We start from the raw sequence: 12,970 nt of genomic DNA on the forward strand, positions 1-12,970 counted from the left end.
CTTGTCATGTCATGATCTCAGGGTCCAGGGATAGAGCCCTGCATGGGGCTCTGCACTCAGTGGGGAGTCTGCTTGAGGATTCTCTTTCCCCCCCTCCTACTCCCCCCACTCTCTCTCTCTAAAGTAAATAATAAATCTTAAAAAATATGTCTCATGTCATGATCTCAGGGTCCAGGGATAGAGCCCTGCATGGGGCTCTGTACTCAGTGGGGAGTCTGCTTGAGGATTCTCTCTCCCCCTCTCCTACTCCCCCCCCCCACTCTCTCTCTAAAGTAAATAATAAATCTTAAAAAATATATCTATTTTGTTTACATGTATATGTTTTTAAAATACAAATGGGATCATGCTATGTATTACTGTTTTATAACCTGTTTTAAAAGGTAGTATATTGTTAACCCACATGATTAAGAGTACTTCTACATTATCATTTTTTAGTTTGTTTGATTATTTATTTTAAGTAATCTCTCCACCCAATGTGAGGCTTGAACTCATGAGATCAACCCTGAGATCAAGAGTCACATGCTTTTCTGACTGAGCCAGCCAGGTGCCCCTACATTATCACTTTTCATGGGAATCCATCATCCAACCACCTATTGTTGAATATAAACAATTTCCATTACTATAAGCAGTTCTACCATGAACATATTTGTAGAACAGTCCTTGCATATATTCACAACTAGTTCCTTAGAATAAATTGGTAGGACTAGGGTAAGACAGTATATATACTAAGGCTATAACTAATTTGTGCTCTGCACAGATTATACCAATTATATTTTAGAAGCATATGGGTATGGTTATTTATTTGTACTTCTGCCAACACTAGGCATCACTTTTTTAGTTGATACTCTAAAAGGTGAAAGAATGTACCTGTGTTTAAATGTCTATTTCTTTGATATTGATTCTTAAGGAAGTTAGAATTTTGTTACATGGTTACTCAGCCATTTGTAGATCTTTTATGAGTTACATGTCTTTGTCCTTTGCATGACTTTTCTGTTTGTTTTCTTTCCTCATTTGTAAAAATAATTTATAAATTAAGGATGTTGACCCTTTACAATACGTTGGCAGTGTCTTCTAAGTTTATTTAATTTTGTTATTTTCATTATACAAAAACTTTAAAATGTTATATAGTTACATCTATTAATCTGTCCCCTTGTGTCTGCTGTCTTCAGGTATTATGCTTAGAAAAGCATTTCTACCCCAATATTATGTAATAAATCTTCTGTTTTCTTTATAATGTTATGGTTTCATTAAATCTCTTATCTAGAATTTCTGTAGTTGTATAGTGTGAGAGTTAGCAATATTATTAGCCAGATGTCCTACTACCAGTCATTACATAATCTTTTCTTTCCACACTGGTTTGAGATGCTGTCTTTACCAATAAGAAATTGTTATATGACTTGGGTTTTGGGCTTTCCATTCAGAATCCTTAATTACCTGTCTATTCTTTTGCTGTGCCAAACTATTCAGGTCCTTATAGGTTTATAATGTGTTAATAACCTTTACTCTCTACTTCCTCCTCTCTCTACTCCTGATTTGGTTTCTTACTTCTATTATGTGCTTTCCTTATACCTATTGCCAGTATCATAGCACTTTATAGGTTTTGTTTTTATAAATAGATTTTTGTCAGTGCATTATTATTTATTTTCTTGTAAGAGATCATACAAATCTATCAATTTATAATGTATATTTATTATGTCCTAGTTTCTGTGGATCAGGTATCTGATACTACTTAGCTAGGTCCTCTGCTTCAATCTCTTAGGAGGCTGCAGTGAAGGAAGGTACTGGCCATGGCTAGAGTGAACTGAGCAAGAATCTGCCTCTGGGCTAATGCACATAGCTGTTGGCATAATCATTTCCGTTTAGTTTTTTCTCGGTGCCAGAGTTCCTGGCTGTTGGCCAAAGACCATCTTCAATTTCTTTCCATATAGGCCTTCCCAGTATGTCCATTTGCTTCATTGAAGCCCGCAAGGGAGAGATTATGCTAGCAGGGGGGAAATTAGAGTCTTTTGTAACCTAATCATTTGTAATCCCCTCAACCTTGAAATATTCTGTTGGTTAGAAACAAGTGACTCAAGGGAGCAGATTACACAAGGCTGTGGATACCAAGAGGCAAGAATCACTGAGGGTCATGTCATAGCTGCTTACCACAGTTAGTTTTCTCAACCACACATATAGTCCATGAGATAGGGGTGTGTTTCTCTTGCTTAATCATAGATCATTACTGTCTGCTCATGACCAGCACACAGCAGGTTCTTAAATAAGTGTTTGTGGGATAAGAATATATCTCTAATAAATAGTGTATGTTTAGATTTGATGGGGGATTTTTTTTTTGGACCAGTCTAAGGTTGGTTGGTTGTTTTTGAGAGATAGTCCAAGCCATTTTGGAGGGGAGGAGGCAGGGCAGAGGAAGAGAGAGAATCTACAGCAGGCTCCATGCCCAGCACAGAGCCAGATGCAGGGCTCAATCTCATGACCCTGAGATCATGAACTGAGCCAAAATCAAGAGTCAAATGCCCAACCAAGGCATCCAAGTATTTGTCTTTTAAGAAACAAAATAATAGGGGTCCCTGGGTGGCTCAGTTGGTTAAGTGTCTGCCTTGGGATCAGGTCATCATCATCTCCAGGTCCTGGAATTGAGCCCTGTGTCAGGCTCCCTGCTCAGTGGGGAGCTTGCTTCTCCTTCTCCTTCTGCCTCTCCCCCAGCTTGTACTCTCTCTCGCTACCTCTGTCTGTCTCTCTCAAATACATAAAATCTTTTTTTTTTTAAGAAACACATCAAAAAAAAATAAAATAATAAAATAAAAATAAAAAGAAACACATCTTTTATACTTACTGTTATAAAATTGATTGGACCTTTTTCATCTTACGTTTGTTTTTCATGTGGCCCTGCAGTTTCCCTTGAAAACTTTCTTCTGCTCTGTCAACTGTTTTCTTTCCCATCCATCATACCTACCCATGCTTGAACCATAGCTGTCCTTGCCATAATCTCTCTGTGCTCTCGCTTTGTTCATAACCCTCGGCCTGCTGCTAGAGCCCTCAAAGCAGGGGAGCGTTCCAATTCACATTTTTATGGCTCTGGCACAAGGGAAAAGAGTGCTGTCTCCCTAACAGTTCTCCATAAGTAGGAGTTGGATGTGTTTTGGCACCTTCTATTATTACCCAGATGCATCAACACATAAATACGATGCTCTTAGAGTTGCATAACATCGTATATTAAATAAGTTGTATTGGTAGCCTATCATTTAATAATTTATTGTAGAATTAAAATATTTTGAGATATGCTTCATTTCAAAGAATTTATCTAATTTTTAGAGTCTTCCATACTATCCAAAAATTGGAAAATATGTATACTGTGTCATTGTCACCCACTCTAGTCCCATACCCACTGCTAGGCAAGGTGCAGGGATTGATTTATTCAATCATATTACTCAGTTTTACAATATTCACTATCCCTTCCCTGTACCAAGTACTGCACTAGGTACTGGGGACAGGTCATTAAGACACTCCGAGTTTAGTGAGAGACACCGAGATGAACACAAATGGGGTGTGTGTGTGTTTGGTCTTTGTCCTCCTATTTGGAAAAATCTTCCTACATGTATCCAATATAATTTATACAAAAATTATTTGGGTAAGGGTATGAGGTATGAGGAATCTGTGTTTCTTCTTTTCTAACTTGTTATTTGAGCAATCCCCTCTGTGGTTTGGAATGCCACTTTTCTTATATGCTAAGATACAATGTACATTGAGTGTTTCTAAGCTCTGTATCATTTTACTTATCTGTTCAAAGATCATAAATGTTGTAACTTTATAACTCCTTTCAATATCTGGTGATGGAAGTCCTTCATTTTTTAGTTATATTTCAAAATATACTTTATGTTCAATTGCTTATTCTTTGCATGATTTTTTTCCCTCTTTATACGGCTAGTTCCTTAAAGGTAATTAATTGGAGATCTAACTTCCAAGTTCTTTTTAAATTTGTAGTTTGAGTTTTTTAACACATTTTTTTCTTGGTGAATATGAAATATGAAAGCTGATACCAAGTACCATTTTCATTTTTGCTCATTTTATTCTGACTTGTTTTGCTGTTCAGTACTGCAGAGACTTTAAATAAAAAGTGGTGTCTAAAATTTGGCATAAACTCTGCTATTAGAATTTTAACTTACTTTTTTTTTTTAATACCTTAGGTTTAGCCCAAAGGCTTCCCTTCCACCACCTTTTCAGATGCATCTCTCAAGAACCTGTGCTAAGGAAATTAATGGTATGTTTTCTAAACATTATCTTCATGATACCTTTTGGCTTCTGGAGCTTCAGAGCCCCAAGAAAAATATCTGGTGGTGGTTTTTCACGTTTGCTCTCACCTTATCCTACTTAAAATATATCTCTTTTCCACTCTTTCCTCATTTCTTTAAATTATAACATGATGTAATCTAAAGAGAAAATAATACCTTCAGGGATATCGTTATTCTGAGATAAGGCCTTCCTCACATCAGACCAATTCTGTTTCACTGCCATGTATCACCTGCAGAGGTACTTGTGTCCCTTGTAACCCTCTCATTCATTAGAGAGTAAAATTTAAAGTACATAAACTTGGGGCTTCACCTCATAAAATGGTTTCAGGTACTCCACCATTTAAAAGTCTGGGACCCTACACTGTGTGCAATGATCACTAAGCAACTAAGTACAAATATAAATGATTCCTTGGGTTATAAAATCCAATAGGGATGTTAAGTAAACAGTAAGAAATACTAAATAAATGCTTTGAATAAAGTCAAAGAATCTGAAGATTAAAAATGCACACACTAGTTACCTTGTCTTCTCCAACCAGAGTATAAATTCCCTGCTCATAGACCCACCTGAGGGATAGTGTTTCAAAACCAGTACTTATATTACATGAAATTTAAGTGTAATTTTAAATGGTTTGCTGATTTAAGTGTGATTCTTACTAAGTCAAATAATTTTTTTCCATAATAACACATCTCTGGTATTTCTTATGGAAATTAATTGAATAATATGATTTTTTTGTTAATAATTACACATGCATTTTCTGAAACATGGCTACTCAGTAAAGATGTATACCCTTTAGAGGTTGTAAATCCTTTTAAATTAGAATAAGCCTTTTTCTATAGAACCATGAGGACTTGTTTCAGGAGGATTGCAGTTCACCTGGCAGCTGATACATACACACTATACACAGCCTCTCCTACCTGTTACAAAACAGATTACTTTCTTGATTTGTTTAACAGAAGGTACACAAACTTAGGGAACTCCCAGTGGCCTCACAGAACAGATGCATTTGCAAAGACTCCAACTGTGTATCAGTTCTGACATTCTCTCTTTAAGGGAGGTCTTACAGTTCTCAGAAGCTCACCTTTTCCTTATTCCTGATACTTTTGTATCATTATCTGGGAAGAACCTAAATAAATTAGTAATGCCTTTATATGGACATTGTGGACTCATTTGTTTGCTGAGCCAAACCAAGTCTCATGCCCTGTGGCAGATAAAGCAAAGTCAGCATCTAGCCATCCTCAAAGAATAGTTCACCCTTTGGCTTCCTGGTATCCTCAGAGGCCAGCAAACTAGTCTGGGTATTCCTCTATCTGCCAATTTAAAACAATAAAATTTGCTGAATCCCAGTAGAAATACTGTCTAATTAAAATATGAACATATTTTGCTTGTACATGGTAATCTTTAGTACTCTCTAATCTGTGTCCCAGTGAAATTTAGAAGACATTTAGAATGAATTCCATTGTTCTTAAAATGCCAGAACTGTCAGCTATAGTGGACATTCAAATTTCTTTATTGTCTTAGGATGTTAGCTCAGGGATTCTAAATTAAATAAAAAATAAGTGTGAGTAAAGAGAGTTAGCCAAAACTTTATAAAAATTCACTTATAAAAGATAAATGATTTGGAATGAGGAAATAAAAACAATTTATTAATAGTTCTCTGTGGGCACCAGAACTTTTATTTACCTTATAAACTGAGGCTAGGATGATTATTGTAGGTGGATCAATTTTCAACATCTGTGTATTGCTAACTTATTTTTCTCACTAATAAATCAGAAAATTATATTTTAAAACCTAGATAGTTTTTTATCTTCTCTAAAATGTTCTTTGATCTTACTATTAAGGCATTATCCCAGTGCTCTGAGTAATACAGCTTTAAGCATTGCATATAAACCACTATTGTCCAAAATTCAACCTTTCTTAGTTGCACTTAGAAAATGATTAAATAATAAATTTCATTATTCTTTATGAAGCAAGATCACCCTGATGTTTAAGTTAGGAAGCACCCTTGCAACATAAAGGGAGCAGGATCGCTCTATGGGTGACTGTTGAGCCTACTGGTTATTTCAGGGTTAAAATTTAGAATGAAGTTGTCATAGTCCTGCTTGGCCTAATCCTGCTTACTTCTAAGTCCCTTGACCCCTATAAGCCTCAAGTGTAACAAAGCCTAATGACACAAATACTAGGTAATGGGGATAATCTAAAATGTTAAGCCTTTGGTTAATTCTATCATTTTTTTAATTTAAAGATAATTTAAATCAGACTGTTGAAAAACCAAATGTCACGCCTCCTGCCTCTTACACTTATAAAATGGATGAGGTTCAAAACCGCATAAAGGAAATACTAAACAAGCATAACAATGGCATTTGGATATCTAAGCTTCCACATTTTTACAAAGAGTTATATAAAGAAGAACTTAATCAAGGAATTTTACAACAGTTTGAACACTGGCCTCATATTTGCACGGTACGTTTCTTCTTATTCCTCCCTTCTGATGCCTTCTCCCTGCCCCACTTTCAGATTTTGAGTTATTAATCATATCACCCTTTATCCAGGGAGCATAAAGCACTTAATATAATATTGCTTCATTAATATTTATCTCTAGGATTAACATCTATTTAGAGAAGTATGTCAAGATTGAGGGGCTGTGTGTGTTGTGATTGCTGTTTTTATGTATTTTGTTTTAAATTTGTTTAAGTGCATTTAATAGGTGATAATATGAATACCGTTTTGTATTGAACTGCTTCCAATAGATACTGATATCATGCCATTTTAATAAGCTGAACTTACTGGTAATAAAACTTTATTGGCCTCAAATTTTACATGCTTGTTATTTTGACTATTTATAGAGTACCTTATTTTAATTTTTAAGTTAATATAGAGTTTGATTTAAAATTTTTACAAACTTCTTTGAAGGAAAAAAATTGACAAGTCAACAGACATCAATTTCTATACCTGTTTCTACTTGAGTCTATTATTGTAATAAAATGATGGGTCAGAATAGTTTATTAGAAATCTTAGTTCAGCCAAGAACAGAGACAATTAGATTCTTAAACTAAAGTCACTGTTAGATGTTTCTTCATGTTTCATTTAAATAGAAAATATTCAACAATGAAACTATTTTAAACAGCAGAATTAGCAGCTACTTGGTGCTTCTAAGCTTGCAGAATTAAATATGTATATGATTTTTGTTTGATATTGTTTTGTTCCCCAACATTGTTGGGTAAAGCACAGGCCACTGTCTTTTTCTAAGCACCTGGCCTGAAGACAGCATTTTTTTTTTCAGCATATATTTTTGTAACCACTTTTTCCTCCAGGTCACTGACAGCCATTCGAGTCCCAGTCACTTTGCAGGCAAGAATCCTTCACTCATCTATCCAGACTATTTGTTCACACACCATTTACTGTGTACCTGCATGTACCAATCACTGAAGTAGATGCCAAGAACGCCTTACGGCCACGTCATGTGTCAGACTATACAGTGGAAAGTTGGAAAACAAAGCCAAAGAGCAAACTCTGGATATAGGCCGTTGCCCTACCTATAAAGTCAGGATGTTTACGGACTAGAAGACTGTTAACCCTGACTTATGTGGAATATAGGGATTGCTCTTACAATGGGAATTCTTTTTGGTTACCGTTCATTTCATTCCATTTTTAATCCTTTCTAGGGAGAGTTTTCTCATTGGCTGGAGGTTTAGCAGCACTGATGAGCCTCTCAGGGTTCCTTCATCTTGAGAGGACTTCTGATATTTCACCAGGCTGCTCAATTTAGAGATGTAGGGCCTAGAGCCCCTTCTCTGAATACATATGAATCTTTTATTTTTTAAATCTATAGACAGTCATAAACTTATAGCATATCTTCAATGAACTTTGAACCTTTTTTGGGGGTTAAGATACACATAAAACTCACTCTAAAGCTTAGATTTAAAAAATTGTCTTTGTAGTAAATTTTTAAAAATTAACTCCACAGATCTTCTTTTTTTTTTTTTAATTTTTATTTATTTATGATAGTCACACAGGGGGAGAGAGAGAGGCAGAGACATAGGCAGAGGGAGAAGCAGGCTCCATGTACCGGGAGCCTGATGTGGGATTCGATCCCGGGTCTCCAGGATCACGCCCTGGGCCAAAGGCAGGCGCCAAACCGCTGCGCCACCCAGGGATCCCCACAGATCTTCTTTTTTTTTTTAATATTTTATTTATTTATTCATAGAGACACAGAGAGAGAGAGATGCAGAGACACAGGCAGAGGGAGAAGCAGGCTCCATGCAGGGAGCCTGATGTGGGACTCGATCCCAGGTCCCCGGGATCATGCCCTGGACTAAAGATGGCGCTAAACCCGCTGAGCCACCAGGGCTGCCCCACAGATCTTCTTAATTATTGTTTCTGGTTACTTTGTTTTATACTCCATGGTAATTACTAATGTTTGTGTAGCTTGATTTATGGCTTTTGGGGGGAAATTTTCATCTTTGCTAACTATATGTCTGCAAAACCCCAAAATTTCTCTTGCTAGGATTGTGGATGAAAGAGTATCTCTTTGATGTTAAAACTTTACCTAAAATGAAGGGTTTCTTACTAAATATCAGGTACTGAAATAACTGACTTTATTTTTTGGTTGCTCAGATTCATCTTTGTTGCATGATCATGTTCAGGCAGTGAGGTAGAATATGAAAGAGATGAATATACCATCTTTATCTATATGCTGTCTCTCAACTTTGAGTAGGACTGTTTAGATGCAATCATTATAAATTACTAGGGATAAGAATGTGCTTAATGTTAAAGCATTGTGTCTAAGATCCCCCAAACTGCCAGCCTTATTGATGTCTATTAATATTATCAAAAGTGTTTTCTTATAATCTCTGAATATTTTTAGCAGTTTTAAGCAATTATGCCATGGTTATTTTTAGACAGTTTTAAACAGGTATACCATAGTTGTTTTCCCTTTCTTCTGACTTCTTGCTTTTCATCTTGCTGAAAATCAGAAACACTGATAGCATACCCAGGGCTGGTGTCAAATGCAGCACAGAAAATTCTGGGTAAGGAATCCAACATCCTTGTGATGGGCATTGTCAAATGCAGCACAGAAAATTCTGGGTAAGGAAGATTTTGTAGTGTGTATCTCCTAGATATTGCTTATTGTGAAACTGAAGAGGAAACCCAAGTGCAGAATATCTCCTTATTTTCTTAAAGAGTGCTTTCTCCTCCAATCATATAAAACATTCTAGATAAAAAAGATTTTAAAATAAAGTTATGAAAGGAAAACACCCCATTTATACCTATATACAATGGCTATACCATATGTATTTGACAGACTTACCATATATACTTGATAGCCACTTGCAGGTATTTCCACTTGAATATCAGAATGGGCAGCATGAGCTTCTGGGGCCAAAGAGCAGCTCTGAAATTTTACTTTCATGGAGGTTCTAATCAGCTGTGTGCAATAAGCCATTTCACAAGGATGTTGGATTACCTTTTGATGCAGGTGGAAGGAAGCTTTGACTCTGTTGTTCTTAACCTTTGTTCTTAACCTCCAACAACAAAATGTGGACTGAGTTTTTTGAAAGCTGAAGAGAATATAGTCATGTTCACAGTGATTAACCCATTGCACAGTGTTCCTAGGCAACTTGTAAGGGAAGTGGAAATCATGCAGAAGCTGTCCTGGAAAGGCAAAGAGCCCAAGATGATAGGCCTCTAGACCAAGGATACTGGAGTCTGAGAATTCCCACTCAGTCCTAGGAGGAGGATGGTAACACCCCTTGGCTGTTCTAGAATGCTGATCTTATTAATAATGTTTTCCTTAACTGTTGTGTTTGGTTGGGATTTATGAGCCAGACAGTGCCTTGGGTGCTAGGGATAGCAGTAAATCAGACAGACGTAGTCCTTGCCCTTATGACACTTACTAGCCAAAGGAGAAAATAAACATTGAACATATAATGATAAGCCTGAGACTGTATAGAAGAAGTTCCAGGTGTTAAGGAAATGTATAAATAGGAGGGCCCAACTTAGTATGATGAGTCAAGAAAAACTTCCCAAGGAGGTGGCTGCTACATGGAAACCAGACAGGTGAGCTGAAGTAAGTAGGCAAGGGAGGCAGCTTGTGTCAGAGCCTAAGACAGAAAAACAGGCTTTCTCAGGAAACTGAGAGAATTTCAAAAGGAGAGAGTGGCTCAAGAAGAAAGTCAAGAGGCAAGCAGAAGCTACAGGTCACCTCATGAAAGAGTCATCATTTGGTGGGAACTTAGTGGGTAGCCCCCACCGTGAGGTTACTCAGGATCCAGAGCCTCTGGCAGACTTTGATTTCTAGTAAAATTCTAGATCTTGCAACAGTGACTGTTGAACACCAGAGATTTTGTTGACCTTCCCCACTCTCTGCAATATGGGTAGAGAGCGAAGCCTCTCCATTCCCACATGAGTCAGAATATATGTCTTTATTTAATGCCTTATATAAAGCTGCAGAGAGAGCTGGGTGGTGGAGGGTGGGGGGGCTCATCTTAGAGCCAGACAGGAGCACATGCACTCAGCTGAGAATTTCTGCCCCACCTCAGATACTTAGAGAATGAGCACTGGGCCATTTTCTGGATAGCTGGGGCAACGTTCTGAGTTGTCCTGGAGGCACACCAGTCTTTAATTCTGAATATAACATTTTACGAATGAGATCATAAAATTCTAGAACAAAAAAATGTGAGTGATGAAAAAACTGCCCCATTGTACTAATTATACATGCTTTTACACAAAGGTTTTACTATTAATCTGTATTTTTGTTAAATGTCATTTCCCTACCCTTTAGAAATCACTGTGCTTTCAGTTGTTGAGTACTCTAATATAGCAGTCTCTAAAAAATTGTTAAAGTTCTGAATTGCATCAGTACAGCAATTTCTATAATATCATAGAAGGAGACAGCAGTTCTGCCATTTATAAATATATATTTTTATATTTTTGGATGTTCAGGAATTTTTCCTTAATTGTAGTAATTAATTACTACAGCTCATGCAAAAGGAACTGCCCTTTTTTTAACGCCTGGATATTTCTGGGCTGAAAATGAACAATTTGGCTCTCTAAGGAAGTGATCATAAATCACACAGCAGTGATGCATTCTCAGACTTCATAGAATGGATATAATCTATACAGCAATGCCTGCAGAAGCAGCAGTGAAAAGATAAACTGAGGGCTTGAAAGTATAGCCATAATATCTCATTAAAATCCAATTTTGTTTCTCATCTTTCACCAATAAAAAAATATGTGAACACATTGAAACAGTTTTTAAATTTAATTTCAGTGAACATCTGAATTGCAGAAAAGAACAGCATTGTGGTGAGATCGGAATAGAGATGTTGATGTGTACAATGTTGCTGTGCTGGAACTTGAGCCAGAGCAATTGCCCATAGGGCCCTAGAGTGCGGCTTTGGAGTTCTAGGTTTACCTTGTCATTTCTTAGCTGTATTACTTTCAGCATACAAACCAGCTTCTCAGGGCCCTACTCTGCTCTAAAATGTGACTCTATCCATTGCATAGAGTTGTTGGAGTGAAGTGGGACAAACTATAAAAAGTGGTTGCAGTACAATGTCAGACACATAGCAGGCATTTAGGGGAAAAAGCCACTATTTTTTGAGGAGCAGCCCAGCTTAAATTAAAGCAGGTTATAACCCACTGGTAAACGAGAGACATGCCCAGCAAGCTCTACAAAGGAACTTATCTCAGTGAAGATAGAGGAAAAGCTAAAGAAAAAACAAAAGTTTATATTGAAAAAAGATAAAGAGCAGTAGATGACTGAAGTCAAAGGAATCAAAACTCCAAGATGAGGTGAGTTTCTTTTTTTCTTTTTTTTAAGATGAGGTGAGTTTCTATTATCTTCAAGCCCAACCCGCCAAAAGTATTGAGAGTACCCACCTATCCTAGAAGGCGCAGTGAAAGCCACAGCTACCAGCCAAGATCATTCCCAAAACCTCTGCACACATTTAAGCAGGAGAAGATGCCATCGTGTTCCTGAAGGAAACTGAGCAAGAGCCTGATGTCAGGCCACACTGAAGTAAAATGACTTGAAGTCTATCCTAATATAAATAGGTGCAGTCAGCCTCATTAAAAAGTTCTTACTAGGATAAAGGAGTGAGAGGTGAGAGTATGAGCCTTAAAATGTAGACCATCTGTAAAACTACTCATCCAAAATGGTGGAGATAGTTTTTCTGGGCAGATGGTTTGTAAACACTCAGGGGTTACCCTCTACAAGGCACTTTTTTACCTTTACCTTTGATTAAATCTCTGGAATATGCCACAAACACTTGTACTTTCTTAAACAGAAGCAACTAAAGTTGTAACTTTCTGAATATCTTGGCTCAGCATCATTAGTATTGGTAAACTGCTGCAGAGAGGGTGGCAGATGTAGGTGGTGTAGAACATTGAAATGGGTGGGTTAGCTCATCTCTGTATTTTCCTGCATGCAGAGTATGCCTCGTCCACTGCCCTTATGGGCTCCAGCTCCCAACCTATCACTTTATCTTCACTGTGGCCCAGTGGTGCCATTGGGCAGCATTCTCTCATCTCTTTCTCAACTGTCTAACTTTTCCAGCACTTCTCAGCTTTAGCACAAAAAGACAGAGCTCTTAAGAGGGTTATCAACCAATCTTTCTTTCTCTAAACTGACTAATCAGAAGCTATAAACTAGCTTCTGGTCAGTAACTCTTAGATGCTT

At 37.1% G+C, this 12,970-nt stretch overlaps 1 protein-coding gene across 5 annotated transcripts in view; it reads left to right on the top strand.

The window, feature by feature from the left end:
• TDRD7 (tudor domain containing 7) overlaps nt 1-12,970 on the top strand; it is a 72,835-nt gene that overhangs the window by 23,788 nt on the left and 36,077 nt on the right. For all 5 annotated transcript variants that reach the window (XM_072842035.1, XM_072842032.1, XM_072842031.1 and 2 more), the window contains 2 exons: nt 4,185-4,258; nt 6,533-6,750. In XM_072842035.1, the coding sequence (XP_072698136.1) occupies nt 4,185-4,258; nt 6,533-6,750 (292 nt within the window). The remainder of the gene's footprint in view (nt 1-4,184; nt 4,259-6,532; nt 6,751-12,970) is intronic.

This window comes from Canis lupus, chromosome 10, assembly GCF_048164855.1.
Source record: "Canis lupus baileyi chromosome 10, mCanLup2.hap1, whole genome shotgun sequence".
NCBI lineage: Eukaryota > Metazoa > Chordata > Mammalia > Carnivora > Canidae > Canis > Canis lupus.